At 39.4% G+C, this 17,300-nt stretch overlaps 2 protein-coding genes across 3 annotated transcripts; both read right to left on the bottom strand.

Annotated features, from left to right (window-relative positions):
• Window positions 1-687: 687 nt before the first annotated feature.
• On the bottom strand, window positions 688-8,193 carry LOC129091803 (circularly permutated Ras protein 1-like). The gene is made up of 20 exons (XM_054599498.1): window positions 8,109-8,193; window positions 6,700-6,951; window positions 6,022-6,234; window positions 5,777-5,935; window positions 5,592-5,672; window positions 5,414-5,487; window positions 4,955-5,128; window positions 4,792-4,833; window positions 4,533-4,622; window positions 4,177-4,328; window positions 3,637-3,718; window positions 3,226-3,350; window positions 3,047-3,131; window positions 2,827-2,933; window positions 2,604-2,716; window positions 2,289-2,406; window positions 1,653-1,793; window positions 978-1,071; window positions 864-890; window positions 688-777 (listed from the first exon to the last, which is right to left on the bottom strand). The coding sequence occupies exons 1-20, from the start codon at window positions 8,191-8,193 to the stop codon at window positions 688-690; spliced, it is 2,304 nt and encodes a 767-aa protein (XP_054455473.1).
• Window positions 8,194-9,605: 1,412 nt separating this feature from the next.
• Window positions 9,606-16,692, bottom strand: LOC129091615 (protein kinase C and casein kinase substrate in neurons protein 3-like). Of its 2 annotated transcripts, none has more exons than XM_054599304.1 (10): window positions 16,622-16,692; window positions 15,034-15,104; window positions 14,725-14,881; window positions 14,253-14,488; window positions 13,036-13,191; window positions 12,470-12,645; window positions 12,259-12,379; window positions 11,794-11,864; window positions 11,608-11,687; window positions 9,606-10,390 (listed from the first exon to the last, which is right to left on the bottom strand). In XM_054599304.1, exons 2-10 carry the CDS (start codon window positions 15,088-15,090, stop codon window positions 10,278-10,280), a joined length of 1,167 nt encoding a protein of 388 aa, XP_054455279.1. In that variant the 5' UTR covers window positions 15,091-15,104; window positions 16,622-16,692; the 3' UTR covers window positions 9,606-10,277. The 2 variants fall into 2 exon arrangements, with proteins under 2 accessions (XP_054455279.1, XP_054455278.1); XM_054599303.1 differs by lacking the exon at window positions 16,622-16,692 and adding an exon at window positions 16,300-16,395.
• Window positions 16,693-17,300: the final 608 nt, after the last annotated feature.

The following is a 17,300-nucleotide window of genomic DNA, read 5'->3' as shown; positions in this document are numbered from 1 at the left end:
AAGACACGGCGGTGAGACGGTCACAGATCTCCACAGAGACAGAGGCACAGTCGGCTGTTCAGCATCAGTCTGGGTATTGATGGAGATTGCATTTGCTCTCTTGGAACCTGCCGCCACTTAATTATGTATTGATGCATCTTCTGAACAACGTTCAGTGCATATACTTTATGTTTTCATATATAAAGTAAATAATAATACTTAGCTGCTGTTGTATGTTTGTATTTTTTGCTGCTTTGTCAAGTTTGCTGCAATCAAGTTGCACGTATTAAAACACAATTACATAATCATATTCTGAACTATAATAACTGTTTTGTTGGAAGTTTATATATGTTGTGAGATGTGTTTTGATGACCCAAAAAGAACTAGGTGTTAGCTGCATGAAGGTGTTTCTGAGTCAGGTTTTTTCCTGTCTGTTTTGGTCAGTGTAAACTCTGCCACAGTGTCAAATACAATACTCCCTCAGCAGATTTGATGTAACACACTGAAATAACTCATACAAAGTCTTACTTCTTTATGATACAGATAACCATGTTTTTTTTATATAACCTGTAATGCATTATTTACATTGTGAAATATTTGAGGGATATTTATTCAGCCAGATAATAAAAATCAAACAGCAGTGTTTGTCCTTGTCATTCAGGACTTGAGTTGCTTCCAACTAGATGAAATCTGAAGGCTGACAGTTGGTTAAAGTTTATGTTTATTCTTCAGTACGATGGTCTTCCTGTTGCTGTGCTTCATAGTGTAGAGCAGCGCTGCACCAGCGTCTGTTAGAGACTGGTGGGAGGAGGAATGGTCAGTAAAACGTGCAAAGAATTTAATTACTAAACAGTATAATTTATAAAGAACACAACATGAGTTACCTCTAAGTCTGAATCGACAGATTTTCTCTGTAAAAAACAAACCAAAAGAGTTTAGTGTTGTGTTTTTAACCAATGTTAGACACTGAAGCTGATTAAAATATGGTAAAAACTCACCCTTGTGTAGTTATGTTGGTTGCTGTATATTGGCTCCATGGTTTTAATCCATTCTTGGTATGTTTGATGGTCCTCTGCACTGTGATTATACTCTCTGCAAACAGAGGCAGACTCACTTTGTACAGTACAGTATCTGGCCTAAGAAGTACATTTAATAAACAAACAGCATGCGTCCAGACACATACTGTAATTTCTATAATAAAATCAAGTTTATCAAAAGGAATAAAAAAGAAAATGAAAGCCTTAAAAACAAGCTTAAACTCAAAATGATCCATTTGAATGAATGAACCAAAAATGAGGGTCATTGCTTATGAGCCCTTGAATTAGAAAAAACAATATTTACCAGTTTGATCTTGAATATTATTAATCAACAGTTCATCAGAAAAATCTGATGTATTTAGCATTTGCTCTTTAGTTGACATTTTAATGTCACTTTTGCATCAAGTTGAGTTTTGCTCTCAGTTTCTGTAATCCAATGTATTATTTACAATAATGTAAATTCATATTTTTGTTATCCTTTTGTAATATCATTTTCCTAGTTTTTTTGTTGAGTAAAAATAATATGCCCTCATTAAATCCATTTGTCAGACCTAAGGATTAAGTAGCTCTCATTCTACATGTGGCCCACACAAACTACTGTCAGCCAGAATTTCCTCCATCCCTCCTGTTACTCACATCGCTCTCTCGATCAGCTTCCTCTGCACCTCTCCTTCCCTCCTGGCGTCAAGGAAGCGTCCTCTGACAGCCAGAGCGGCGCCGGCCTGTGACGAGTTGAGCTGAATGATGGCCATGGAGAGAGAGGACAGGGCCGCCGAGCTGAGCAGGAGGGTCACACTTTTATCAGAAGAGTGCTTCTTAACATTTACAGCTTCAGCTTTGCCATTATCATTTCTGTGCAAACACACACAGGGGCCACTTTGTAGCTGTTTAGACGATGAATTGCATGACCTTCATTCAGTATAGACCCAGTTGAGAGGTTCATTTACTGTGCGATAAAATGTTAGAATGGATGAGAAATGCGATTTACATGGTGCAATCCTTTCAGTATGATGTAAAAGGCCCTTTATCTCAGCAACAGCCAGTCTCCTTGGATTTTCACAAACACTTTACTTAAAGGTTCATTGAGATTGGTGTAAAATAATACATCTAATCAATTGTTGTCTCCAGGGTGAAAACTCCTAGTTGATTAAAGATGTCAGACGATAATGAAAATAATGTTTAAGCAACAGCTCAGTGGTGTGTGTGTATGTGAGGTAATCTTAAAACCCCAGAGTAAGCGAAGTACTGTAATTATGAAAACATCATTATCACCTTTCATCAGTAACATCCCGGCCTGCGGTGATCACCCTGAGCATCGTCTGTCCCTCCCTCTGCCTGTACCTGATCTGCAGCTGAATGAACACACGGCTACCAGCGGCTGGCGCTGACACTGAAGGGAAGCACAGAAAAAAAAAATGTAAACCGAGAAAGTTTCTGAGAAAGTACATGTTGATTTCTCGTGATGGATTTTGACTGAATTAATTTACTCAAGCACTTTACTACAGATTAAGTCAGCAGTGAGACATTGTCATGCATACCAAACTAACCAGTCTGTCATGTTGACATGCCGTTACAGTTTTTTCTCACCATCTTTGTCATGTTCATTGGCTCCAAACTGGAAGGTGATCTCTGTATCTGGAGCCACGTTCCCCACCTCTCTGGTCCCTTTGTGTCCTGCCTCCTTCTCTCCTCTCGTACACCTGCACCAAAGGAGAACATCAGTCAATACTTTTTAATAATGTTATATATAATGTTGCAACTAGACCACTTTGAAACATTACTATTAAGGTATATACAGATCAGATCTTACAGTGATTTGGGTAGCAGTAACATGACTGTGCAATGTGTAGCTATCATCCTGTTCTCAATGATCTGTTCAAACTCTGTGTGCAAACTTTTGGGACTTGCTATCACCACCTAGGGGACAAAACGCACAGATGACAAGATCTAATGAGTGATATACGTAATAAATAAAAAATACTGGTACTTAATATAAAAATAACGTTGACACTCATCACAACACATCTTACTTTCCCTCCAGTGCGATCAGCGAGTCTTCCCAGCTCATCCAGCCTGCAGTCTGTTCCCTCTATGGACAGCACAGACACTGTCACACTAATGAAAGAAGGACATTTCAGTGTGATCTTCATAACAGTGCAGTACTTGACTATAATACAATATGAACTGTAATATGTATTAAAACACCAACCCCTGATTGGCAGCATAATCCCCCAGGTCCTGGTAGAAGATGGCGGATGAGAGGAGAGTGTCATCATCCTCTACCTCCAGATTCCCCAACCCTGTGTTGGCCTTTCCATCTGTACAGATAATCACCTTCGAGATCAAAAGGGATAGCAGGTCAGGATTGTATTTAGAGAATAGACAAATGAAAAATGACAATTGGTTGCTTAAGAAGTCAGAAATACTGATTAAGATCAACAAACAAAACTTCATATTGTCATCAACACTTTATGGTATGCATGAGTCTTGCTGACTATGTGCAGCTAAAGTGTGCAGTGCTATGAAAGGATCATGTACTACAGGTCACATGTAAAATATAGTACATGGGCTAATACATACAAATACAATTGTATGGTCTTGTGAATAAGACAAAACCTACATTGGACCCTGGCTGTCTGGAGGCTATCGTAATCGTCAGGAGCGCAGCAGGACCGAGAGCTGTGAACCCACCGTCAGATAATCTTTCAACAAGAGAAAAATCAAAAAAGACATCTGTTATTCAAGTTTTATAACACACAATAATTGGGAGGTAATTCAATATGATTTATGAATGCATACTCTTTCAATCGAATCATAGCATAATGAAAACATATATTGACATTTTGTGATATGTCGTCAATTTGATTGAAAAAAAGACAGAAAATCTCTATTAATAAGAATTCTGCTTAATTACCCACCACAGTGTAGTTAAATCAAAGTATTGTCTTAATCCAATTATTCTGTTATTTGGTGCAAGCATATAAACAAAGTCAGTAATGGCTGGGAATTCACAAAATACCTAGTACTTTCTAAGTATTTAATTCACTGAGTATTAAAAAAACGGATTAACATATGGTTATTTCTTAAAGATGATTTATTTACTGAACTGCCAGAAAACATGCAATACGGTGATTTATATTATCAAAATATGAAATCTTACCCCATGACTTGTCTCTGTAAGTAATCCTTGGTCTGTGAGAGTGGAGGTGGAGTTGGGAAACCGGCTGCAGTTTTTTTCAGAAAGTTGCGATCAGTTAACTCAGAACCGCTCAGGGAATGTGATGTCAAATTTTCATTTCCATGCATTGTCACCTGGTAACACAAACATTATATGGGATGAAAAAAAGCAGCAGTAATAACTTGCATTTTGTGCTCACTTGCATTCTATATGTGTCAATAGAATACGTCAGACACAAATTTAAGAGACAGAAATAGTTCACTGAAAAATAAGCAAAAGAGCTAAATGTACATACAAATCTATTGGGAAGATCAAGCCTCTGATGATTATTTATGTACCTGATTGTTGAAGGTGATGAGTCCCACTCGCATGTCAGGTTGTTGCTCACTCAATCTCTGAACACACTGTAACACGGCTTCCAGAACAAACTGGTTTGAACACAATAATACCATATCACCAACTGCATCGTAATAGCATCTTTGCACAAACAGCATTTTGATATTCATTTTGTAGATGTTGATTATTAAGCAAACCTACAGTATGTTAAGAATCCCAGTTTTTTTTCAGTCATACAAGGTTAAAATATAAAATACTCACCTGGAGACGGGTTTTGTGGACAAGCTGTCCTCCCTCTATCACCTTAAAACAACAGAGACTAATCATTTGAAACACCACAGGATGTATTAAAGATTCCCAGATGTCTCAAATGGCCTAATGATACCAGCGGTAAACAGATCAGTGTCAGGTCATGTGGTTTTACCTCAGAGGTGACGCTCATGGAGCCGGAGACGTCGATGCAGAGGAGCAGCAGACCGTCAGCAGCACAGTCAGGCTTTTCATTAGGGTATAGCCAAGAGAGGGCATCCTGGTGGCACTGTGGCATACTGGGAGTGCTGGTCAGCTCCCAGGGCTGACAGAAGTAACACTCATTAACCTGTAGTTCAGCATAAGGAGAGAAGATTACTGTTACTGAAAGTCATTACAGACATTAAAGGATTCCACACTGCCTGCAGTCTGTATCAATCAAACAAACCCAAGTTATCCATTGTTTCATTATGTTATGATAAATGAGGCTTGTGCTTGTTATGCTCTGTGTTTCGGAGTAGTGATTACAAGGAGATTTACAGTTATTGTTCACATTCAAAATCAATGACTCCGAATGGAGTTGCTACTTATCAGTTTCAGAATAAAGATTGAATGAAATACAGCATGTAATTACCATATTGACGTAGCAGGACTCCAGCACAGCACCACATTCAGAGCATGAGGTGGGATCTCCTTTTGTGGTCTGTGCTAGAAATATGCAAACATCAATGTCATCATATGCTAATAGGACTGAAAATAAAACAAATGGGATATAATGGAGGTTTTATGGTGATGACAAAAGTTTTACTGACCTCTTTCCTCTGAGAGTAATTTTCCTAAACTGACAAGGAGCACATTGGGATTCCCAGGTAGAGGCCCCTTATCTGCTGATCCTGAGTTGGGAACAACAAGAGCATTAAAAATAAACACTGGTGGTGTAAAACGTTCATGATGAGAGTTATTCTTTTGACAGCATGACAGAGACTGTTGCACTTACCTTTACTAGTAGGTGATGGGACAAGTGATGTGTCTGAGATTGATTTCGGAGATGTTGAAGTAGATGAGTGGGGTGCAGGCAACAGCAACATGTACTCTGGGATTAACTTCATGAATGAAGGTCTCGGAGGAAGAAGTGGGACTGAGGTATGAGAGCAGAACAGAATAAAACTGGGATGATGTTTTTATTCCTCCATACTGTCAAATAAAAACAGAATGCATTAGAAACAAAAGTTGTCTGTTTACCTTTGATAGTTTCAGCTGGCAGCTTCACCGCCACCCCTGTGCCTTCTGGTGTGGCGTACGAGTAGTTCGGGTCCCAAGGACGCACCTTTAAATCTGGCTCATTCGGGAGGTCGTAGGTAAATGTCTGACTGCTGGTGTTGGAGGAAACAAGTGGCTGGCTGTAAGGAGGTGACTGGCTGTTTGCTGAAGATCTCATGTGTGGTGGAAGAAGAGCTTGGTGAAGCAGAGAGGAGCAGTGTGTTAAAGGAATGATTCACCCAAATAATATAAACTGTCACTCATTTGCTGCAGATCATTGGAATTCATAGGAGCAGTGGACCACAAATCACAGTGCGTTACCACCAGCAGCTCAATATCCGACTATTAATCAAGTCCTTATAGTCCTAAAGGGCTAGTTCACCCAAATTCTCCCCTCTCTTGGGATGTGCCAATCCAATACAGCTTACTGTTTCAAACAAAGAGAACCAAACTTTCAGATAAAATAAAGCCTCTTTTATTTAATTTGTTTAGATTCTTACACTTGTTTGGTAGCCTTCAGTTGAGTGCGGCTTAAATGATAACACTAAAATACTCATTAAGGATATCAATTGCATCTAAGGTTTTTAAAATAATACCATAATATATTAACTGATCTTGTTCAGCCATACATGTACATTAATATTGCTACATTCACAATACCTGTTTTTCGAGGAGGTGACTGCTGAGGAGTTATTCTGCGGGAAGAAGCTTCCCCCACTTTATTTTGAAATTCAGCATTTTCATAAAAGGGAGTGGGGTTCACAGCCTTCTTCACTTCCTTGCTCCTTTCCAGCTGTTCAATGACCTTTGGGTGAGATTGGGGTGACTTTAGTGAGTTGGCTTCTGCAGAGTTTGTTGGAGGAGGAGGGGGAGGATTGCGAGGACGAATCCGGTTAACACGAGGAAGAAGAGCTAAAAAGCAAAGAAATACAAAATAAGTATACAGTGGCTGTTCATTTGAGAACAGTTTCTTCCAAGAGAAATGGGAGCACAGATTAAACAACTGGTGCAGCGATGACCTTTATGCGGTGAATAAATGTGACTCAGGTGGCAGATGGGTTTTAGTGATAAAAGCTGAGTATCTGAAAGGATTCTGTCCTCTAAGATAGACAGGATAGGTTGTGTGTGTCACATTACATAATGCATAATGGTACTTAAACAACTCAGAAAGCTCTGCTGAACTGAGTCGGCATTTACTTTTAGAAATCAGTAGTTTTTAATAATAAGTATTGGAATTTACTCCTTTAATCTTTCTCTTAACTTATACTTCTGACTTCCTTTATTTCCCAGAACCTCTTTTGCCATCCTGCAGAGAATGGACCTGACAGCTGGTGACGTGACCGTTTCAGATATAGTGGCTGCACAATGAAAGCTTTGTGTCTCTTTAGTGGATTTCTTCAAACTGGTGAGTCAACAAAGAAGCTTTTTGAATCTAAGACTGACTGTCACGACAGCTGCCTCTATAGTTTGCCTACTTCCCCAGGCCCATGCTTTTCCATGAAGCTTTGCAGTCATTGCCATTCTCCACCTGTCCACCAGATGCCCTCGGTATTGACTCCCACATTTCCCTGCTCACGTGTCTACATATATACTAGCCCCTTTTCTAAAGTTTGTCAATGTTGCTTCCAGCCTCTTCTACCTGAACATGAATCTCTACCTAAATGCATCTTTTTCCTGCCCCATTCCTGTTAACCTCTGGATTCTCGATTACTTCAGTTTGGACTATACGCTGTAAGTTTATTATCTACTGTTAAAATCACCTAACTGCTGCTGGTTGTCTGCATTTGGGGACAACGTTATCAGCTGTAACCGCCGGATGAAAGCAGTGCAATTATGGGCGCTAACCAGTGGGTCACGCTCACGTGCATTAAAAAGGCACTTAAAGCACGCGTGGCAGGCCAAGCTATGTCAACAAAGCAAGGAGAAGCTCGGAAAAACAACACACACAAGGAAAGGAACTTCTCTCTGCTCAGGTACATTACTCCACTGAATATTTACACAGATATTAATGTTCAGAATGTTAAATGAAGCTCCTTTAAACAAGAATAAGTGTTTGAAAGGGATCACACCTGAGCGCTGGATGACATTAGGACGTTGGCCATCCTTCTGAGTCACTGATGGCGGCACATAAACAAAACCACAAGCAAACTCCATTGTGAGTCTACCTGCCTGTGAGAGAGAGGACATTATGTAACAAAACAACACACCTTATAACACATGAAAGAGGATATGTTAACGTCTGTAAAACATAAAAAAATGACTTACACTCCAAAGTAATTACAATAAAATTTGTCTCTGGGGATCATGTGACACTCCGTTTTTAAGATGTCGACACGCCTGTAATAAGAAGCACTCCAATAAAAGGAACTTAATCCACACAATTCAGCCAACATTTATCTATTGTATCTGCAATATAAAAGGAACACATCCTCTAAAAAACAAGCATATCTAAGACATACTTACACATGCAGAGTCCTTTGAATGCTGTCAGTACAGTAGAACCCTCAACATGAAACCTTCTCAGCTCTCTCAAATGTTTCAACAACTGTGTGACGTCTCGTCATTCACAGTAGTGTCTCAGACATCTTGTCCAACAAGTTTCTGTCCTCAAGAACCTGCTGTGGTGCTATAGAGTAGTGTGCGAACAAAGCAGTGAGGTTGGGTGGTTAGTCCGATATTCATTGTCTATTGCCTAACTCTAGTTAAACATTTCAAGAATGTAAGTTTAAATGAGCGGAATATTAGAAGCTGAATTGTGAAACCGGACAATAATATGTTTAAGGTCAAGATGTTTAACATGCCTTTCAAAGTAAATGAATATCCTACACAGACTATACTGTAAACATATTTGATGTACATAGACCTTGCTAATGAAATAAAGTTTACAATGACATGCTATAATGTCATTATATTATTAAGTTAATAGCATCTGTAATGTAATATAATGTCATGTTATTTATTTTATCAATGCTAATCCCAATCTATAAAGCTTGATCACAGAAGAAATAAATTACTAAAGAGCATACTTTGAACCAATTACTTTTGTCTTTGTTGTTTTTGTTTAGTGTAATTCAGTATTTTATTAATCCTTGGTTTGATTCATGAAATTAAATGTATCTTTATTTACAAAACATTCCCTTATCACAAAATAAATCATAATAAAAAAACATATCATATACAATTGAAACATTTTAAATGTATTTGAAAAAATGGTGGCACATGTATGTTTTAGTTTTTTAATCTGTTCTTTTACCCTTTGTGTTGTTTGTCTTAAAACATGAAAATTCGACAAGAATAAGTCTACAACCATGATATAGTTATAGGTACAGCACAGCTTTGAGCCAAATGCAACATCATCGCATTCACCCAGGACCAATGCTAATAAGCTGCTACGGCTATTTTAGCCTGTACAATGTTTACTATGTCCATCATCTTAGTTAGCACATGTTAGCATGCTAACATGTGCTAACTAACTTTAACCTGCTGGTGGACTCGATGAAAAGTCATAGTTACTAGGATCACTAGAGTCATTAGGGTTCATCCTCGGTGCACCATGAATTACTTTTCAAAATCCATTTGATTGTTGAGATATTTCAATCTTTACCAAAGTGGTGGACCAACCAACTGAGCAACATAGCCATCCATTAGTCATTGCAAATTTCCCCGCTGCGGGACTAATAAAGGATTACGCATGCATACACGCACACAGCTATCATGGCAACAGAAGCACTGTCAACACAATATATTAGAGGCAAAACAATTACACTTTTATTTTGAAAATCAGTTCCCTCAGTCAAAGTTATTTCTATGTGCCTTTACATAATACTTAAATAAACATTAACCTTGTGTGCTCCCATCATTGTTACTTGTGCCTGAGTTTTCATTTGAATGACCTAAAGACTCAGACACGACGGCAGTAAATAAATATCCTCTCTTGTTCTTTTTTGTTTCGTCTTAACGTGAACACATGCATGCAAACACTCGCGCATATACTCATATAGCTCCTGCACAAACAGTACATTTAGTCTAGAAGTTATTTCATATTGCAGAAGCATTCAAACCAAAGTAGGTAAGAATATTAAGGCCTTAACAAATTTTGCATTTCAAAGTGGCTGGAAACAGATTCTATCTGTGTTACAAACTATATTATATAACAGTAGTTGTTAGTTTTGGAAGATTTGTAAACTAACTCTTTGTAAGAAATAAGTTTAGGACAAAGTCTATTTGACAGTTTGACGTCACTCTGCAACTTCAACGTAATTTGCTGGGTAGAAGCCCTCTTTCCCTCCAGTCAGGACTCCTCGACACCAACCCTGGTCATCCTCCTCCTCGACCTTCAGGAACACTTCACCTGGGATCAAAGAAAATAGAAGTCTGTTGATCAATGTTTGTGTTTAATAAATAGCAAATGATGTGTTTCATGAGACGCAGAGTTGTAATTTTTTTCTTTACATTGACTTTAAAGTTCTACCAACCAACATTATGTGAGCTCTCTAACTGTTGTTATTATTTGACACTTTGGCTGTAACATTCAACTCTAGCAGCACAATGCATGTTTAAGCCATTGCAGAAATGCCACAAGATGTTGTTTCTATTAATAAAACTTGGTATTTGCTCTAAATTTCAGTAACACTTCATATCAAAATTTGTCAAATTTGAATGAAGAATTACATATAAATACAATGTTTTAGTGGTGGAGCACAAAAACACACTTTAAGATAGCTCTTTGAACTTTTTTTACATTCCATCATTTTCATGTACATTTTTATCCAAATACAGCCAAAACGAGAACGTTCTATAAAATATAGCCACAAACAAGTCAAACATATTACGAGCATGTTAATAAGCATCTTATAAGGACTAGTTAGGGCATTATTACCTATTATCTTAAATTAACATTTATTACATGCACCAATTCCTAAAATGTTACCCAATTTTTTTCAAATATACAAAGCATGTGCAATTTTCCTATATTATTTTGATGATTTAGGAATAATATAATATATGTTAGTTTGAAAAATACTATTTTAGAGAGTGTGTTTTTATTTAATTTGATTAGCTGTGCAGTTTGCTTGGCTCACCTCAGCTTCTGGTGTCTTACGGCAAAAATTCAACAACCTTTAGGCACAATGTAATTCCAGTGGTCTGAGAGAAAACTAGACTTTGGCACCTCCTCTTTGCTTTGTTTTCAGGTTTCAGAAAATCTAGCCAGAGATGGAAGACTTTGCCCATTTGCAGGTCATTTCAGCGAGGGTTTTCCTATTGGCTTCTCTACAAATGCAGATAGATGTTTGTGCATGCCCCTTCGATGAAAGCATGATTTAATGGCAGAATCACAACCCAGATATCATGTAATATAAAATTAGTGAACAGCAAACAGCGCATGTAATTTTACCAGCCTGCCATCAATTAAGAGGGATGGGATGCATTTATTGTGTTCACACTCAAATTTAAACTGATACAATGGTTGCAATTCAGTATAAAAATCCTATTATAGCTTTAAAACATTGAGAATAACACTACTGTCTGATATATTTGAGTGCCGTCACATCACACTTTAGGTGTCACCTGCTTTAAAGGACAGCTCATCACCCTCCTCTCCCACGTAGTCATACATAGCTCGCACCTTCACACCCCCAATCATCACACTAACAGGAGAAGACATGGAAGTTTGAACAATCACATTTACACAAATATGAATTGAAATAAAATGTATTTTGTTATATATTGAAAAAGCTACCCTGTATTACTTACGGCCGATTCTCTTTTTTTTTCATCTTGTCTCTCTTCTTTCTATCTAGCTTTTTAATTGGTGGGACCCATTCCTGTTGAGAAAGATACAAGTTTAGGTTTCAAATGTAGCAACACTTTGGTCAAATAAAACTGCTATAATGATTGCATTGCAAGATCATGCAAATATTCACACAAAAATAGGAAAATATCTTGTTTATATGGTGATTAAATGCATCTCTTTAACTGAGGTAAGCACAAGAAAAACAACAACACAAGAAGGTTTACACCATCAACAATATACATTGTAGAAGATATGTCCACATTTAGTTCATGATGTCTCTGATGTACCATTGGAAAAAGGCAAAGTCTTTGGTTCTGCCAAATACTGCATTTACTTATCATTGAATTGTTTATTTCTAATCTGGTTGCCCTGATAGTGCATGCATTTTTATCCTCCATGTGTTTGAGTTCAGCATTGTAACATACATCAATCTTTGGCCAGTCGGTGGGCATGCCAGGACCGTGGTTGTTCTTCCACCATTTAAGATCATCTTGCTCATTGATGGACATCAGAGTGTGGTGGAGCTCACCGTACACCGCCTTCACACTGACACAAGGACACGATAAATATATAGACACTCTGCACTAGCCCCTAACAAACAATTTACTTACACACTGTCACCTGATGGCTGCTCACCTCTCATTGTTGGTGATGTCAAGATGTCTGTGAATGGAGAGGAAGGCCTGCTTCAGAAAGCTGATCCTCTTCCTCTCCTCCTCCTGCGACTCTTCAAAGATGGCTTCCATCTCCTCCATGTAGCGAGGTGTGTAGGACGTCACTTCCTCCAGCAGTTTCTCATAGCGGTCTCTGATCTGCAAGCAGTGCACAAGAACAACTTTATGAGGAAAAGTAGAACATGTACTTGATTCTTGAATGGAAGACAATCTAAAATGTATAAATCATCTGGTGCTCTTTTCTGTTCCCATGTTGGGCTCCATAAACACAGAGAAGTGTAACAATAACAAATCTCCATACAAGGAAAATGCTTGGAACAGAAACCTAAGGCTGGGGCTTGTGTTTAAAGTAGAAAGTGCATTACCAGCTGCAGCAGGCCAACAAGTCCTTCTTGGAATGCAACATGTTTAACTTTGTGGCATGTCATGAATCAGTAATTGGGAATTTAAATGTGCTGTGAATTAAGCCTTTATTCAACATGCATGACTTGGAGTGCAGTGGTGCAGTGTGTTAACATCCCTTCTCACCTTTTCTTTCTCTTCTGTGACCTTCTCTCTGGCCTCTGTGTTTTTCTGCTTTTTCTCTGGACTCATCTCAGAGTTTTCGTTTGCTTGTTTTTCTTTGTCGAGGGCTGTCTGCTCCCTTTGACAGGACTTATGATATGCAACGCGGACCTTCTCCAGCTGTTGAATACACATTCAGACACATGTATATTATTTACTTAAAGGAAATTTACTGATTTGCCTTCTTGTCGAGAGTTAAACATGAAGCTATGGTTAGGGGATGGTTAGCTAGCTATGCTAGCCTGGAAAACAGCTTGCGTGGCTATGTTCAAAGGTAAAAAAAAAAGAAATCTGCCAATCAGCACATCTAAAGCTCACTAATTAGCATGTAATAACCTATTTTTTTGATTCGTATTAACAAATTTAGTGACACAGTGTGTCTAACTGTGATCTGAGAGATGTAATATGTTTCTTTCCAGTTTGAATGAAAACTGTTTTACAATGAGTTAACAAAGCAATTAAGCCTTTCTTAGTTCAGTCTACAAGAGGGACATTAATTAAGAAGGTGTACAGTTGTATTTCTCAGTTTAGGGGTAAGAATATTTCGTAATTACGTTTTTAGGGTTAATTTTGTTTATTTATCAGACATATCAAAATAACCGCTTGCACGCAATGCATTCTCGTACATGTAGGAACAGCAATCAACTACAGACCATCAATACTGATTGGACATCCACATAAAAGGTGACAGTTTTCCCTTTGATTTTACGTTAATTTCCGTTCAACTTACAAGCAGTGCTTTAAATAATTATAGAAAAAGTATATGCATAACTTTTAAGGAATAGGTGGCCCTTTTTGGAGAATACATTCCATGAAGTTGGTAAGCTAAACTTACAGGGGGTTTGTGGTGGTGTCCCTGCGCTTTCTTGACATAGCTGGGCTGGTTTTACCTGCTTTTTAGTGCATGTAAGGCCGCTCTCTTTAGTGCATGAGAGCGCGCTCCACTGTAGCTGGCTCATAGCCACCAGAGCGCCAACATGGTGGTTAGAGTTGCTAACGTGTCGGCATCGCTGTGACAGTGTAGTGCCCACCCTCTGGTAAATCCATTTACTAATAAAGCCCATGAAATGCAAAAAAAAGTTACCAAGTCGACTAAATGGTGGAGATAAGGTTTTCAGTCAACCTATCATTGCTACTTCTGACCTCCATCACAAGCATGTCGCACACACACACACACACACCTTTATCAGCTTTTTGGACCAGGGTTTCTGCGCACGAGTAAAACTTGTGTTGTTGGTGTGGCTCTCCCTGAACCCACAAAAGATTTTCTTTGGAAAGGTCTCCTTCTGCCAGGTTTTCACGCGGCCGCTTTCCTCCACCATGAGCGACTGGGAGATGGATGAGTGGATGGCGGACAAACGCTCGGTGGAGGTGAAGAAACATTGCCATGCCCTCATGAGGGAGCCATAAAGTGGTCCTGTGAAGGGAGAAAAAAGGCAGACTGAGGAATGAAATAACACAGAGCACAGAGGTCATGGAACCAATAGAGAAATAATGAGCCCCCATTTTGAAAGTTTCAAACAAGCACAGATGCAGCAATTTAAGAAATATCAAGAGGTAATTTTAACCTGATGTTGGCTGAGATGTTCAAAAAGACCTGAGAATGCATGTTATCTGTTTTCAGGCTAGCTGTCTGCAATTTCTCATACTTACTAGAATCCACTATGGACTTCCACTTGCTGCTCCACTGGCTGAGTTGCTGTGCGTAATGTTTTTCTACATTTGCTCTCTCCATGAAACAGGCCACAACGTCGTTGCAGGCCTGGAAGGACTGTTCAGTTCGGTGCACTGTACGCACATAATTCCCCGGCTGAGAGGAGGAATGGTAATGATACGTAAGAATAACAAGCCTGCAGAACTCAAGTATGTACATTCACAAACACACTTGAGCAGTGATTTGGATTAACTAGCTATACCTTGTATCGTAGTGTTGTAAGATTCAATCATAAATATAATCCTCACCATCCAGAAGCTCTGTTTCTTGGAGTCCTCCGGCGGCTCTTTGGGAAGGCTCGCCATTGTAGGGTACGTGTCTGTCTCAGAAAGCAAAAGAAAGCTGTTTGTGTTGTACGAGGGAGTTGCTCGACTGGTTAAGATGCATAACGAGCAAGGAAAGTGAGCTTTTATTGGCAGACAGGTGACATTGATAATCACGCAACAGGTTGGATGTCTACACGGTGTAATGTGCAGTTACAGCAGGCTGACTTCCTCATAAAGAAAGCAGTTCCCCCTGCATGGCAGGCAAGTCTGATAGGAAATAATTGGCGGCTGAAACCTTACAGTGCGTGTGTGTGTGTGTGTGTGTTGCAGAGCTTATTGCCATAACAACTTTGATGATTCTGACGAGGTGTTATTTACACTGTACAGCACTTGGATACATCCAAGAAGCCCCCTGCCTCGGTAAGGGGAGTGTCATGCAGTGGCAGACTGGAATTCACAGGGGTGGGATCTGCCAGTAGGAATAGAACAGCTGCTCCAACATTCTTCCTGTTGCCTTCCCAAAATAAACAGCATGGAAAGGTCATATTTCCCTTTGCTCTGACTACTACAAGGCCTATTAGAACCAACTGTCGCCCACTCTGACTCCTCCTGCCATTCGATTCGGAGATCATAACCTCAAGAGCAAGATTTCTGATTTGGCATACCAATGGGTAGACAGGATTTAAAAGGAATTCAACTGTCCGGACATTTTTGCACAGCTTGTAAAGCAAAGCCCAAGTGGAGCATATATATTGGAGGAAGATTGAACAAAAGAAGAGAGATGCATGCACAAACACGCAAAGGACGCAGTCACATTAGGGCCTATTTCTGTCTCGGTAACACATTGACACATTGCTGGCTGAGTAATATGAAAGTGACTAACCACACCTCATCACAAGACTGAGCATGACGGAGAGTCAGGCTCATCTAGGACTTTCTTTCCCTCAGCTTACTGGTGTAAATGCGTATATATATATATCATGTTATTCATTATTTTTTTCAGTTGCTATGAGCTCCTGCAAGTCAAAACATGGAAGGGAGTCCCTGATGGCTCAGCTTAAATTTCACTTTTTCAACATTGTCTGATTCTGTTATCCACGCAAAGGAAAGGAACAGCTTATCCACTCATTTGATCTCACAGAGGCATTCATATAAAAGTATTTTGATGCTAACAAAAGAAAATCCATCCACAAGCATTAAAAAGAGGCAAGAAGTGGCAACAGAGCAGTCATGCCTGGGAGCACTTACATTTCTCTCTGAATGACCAGTGATTACTCAAGTGACCACTTGTTACTGTAGATCAAGGGCCGAGAGGTTTCTCTCCATTTCTCTGTCCGTCTCCCCTCTCCCAGTGTGCCTCTCCTCCTCTAACACATGTTTCCCTCTACTCTCTCACTGACCTAATTTTCCCTTGGCACTTAAAGTTACACACACACGTTGTTGATCTAAAAGTGGGCGTGAGACACCGAGACAATGCATGGAAAAAATTTACCAAATCAGAGCCTTTTTCATGGTGATCACTCCGCTGCTAATTGGCTTCAGGGCAAACAAAGAGGAGGAAGAAACTTACCTTTCTTGCTCTCCTCTCCTGTCAGCTGCGATATTTTAGTTCACAGTCATGAACTCTTCTTCCCCTTTTGCTCCTCTGTTCCCTACTTTAACCCCATCCTTTGCTTCTTTGACTCACTGGCTTCACTCCCTATCAGGCTGTTTAGCTCTTTGACTATCACCCTCTCACTTTCTCTCCACTGGTAGAAAAAACAACTGGAAGAATCCCCCTCCTTCTCTCTCCATGCGTGTCCCTCCCTCTGTCTCTCTCGATATGGTGCTAATGAGATGCTGAACCTTCTTTTTGACCGTTGGCTGGTCACAGAAACATGTCAGTGTGGCACAGAGTCATGTGAGCTTATTAGTGAATGTGTGTGAGAGCAGGGGGAGTGGGGGTGGCCCATGAACTGTCACATTAGCCCTGTGCCCCTTTTTGACCTGCCATTCTCTCTGTGGTCAGGCCTAGAAAGAGATCACAGTATGCAGCAAGTTCACCACACACTTGTTGTGGGATTTTACTTTTCTGGATATCAGCCAGAAGTTAGTGGAAAATACAAGAATTTTAGTTGACACACTGCTGTTTATATCTGGTTTATATATCTCTATATAAATGCTGTATATAATTAGTTTTCAAACAGCCACTCGTTCTTAACAGCTTATCCAGAGCCAGAAAAATCCAAAGGACATTCACCACCCACCCT

Source organism: Anoplopoma fimbria, chromosome 5 (genome assembly GCF_027596085.1).
Source record: "Anoplopoma fimbria isolate UVic2021 breed Golden Eagle Sablefish chromosome 5, Afim_UVic_2022, whole genome shotgun sequence".
NCBI classification, from domain to species: domain Eukaryota; kingdom Metazoa; phylum Chordata; class Actinopteri; order Perciformes; family Anoplopomatidae; genus Anoplopoma; species Anoplopoma fimbria.
Note: the sequence above shows the minus strand (reverse complement) of the source record. Positions and strands in the feature narration are given on the sequence as shown.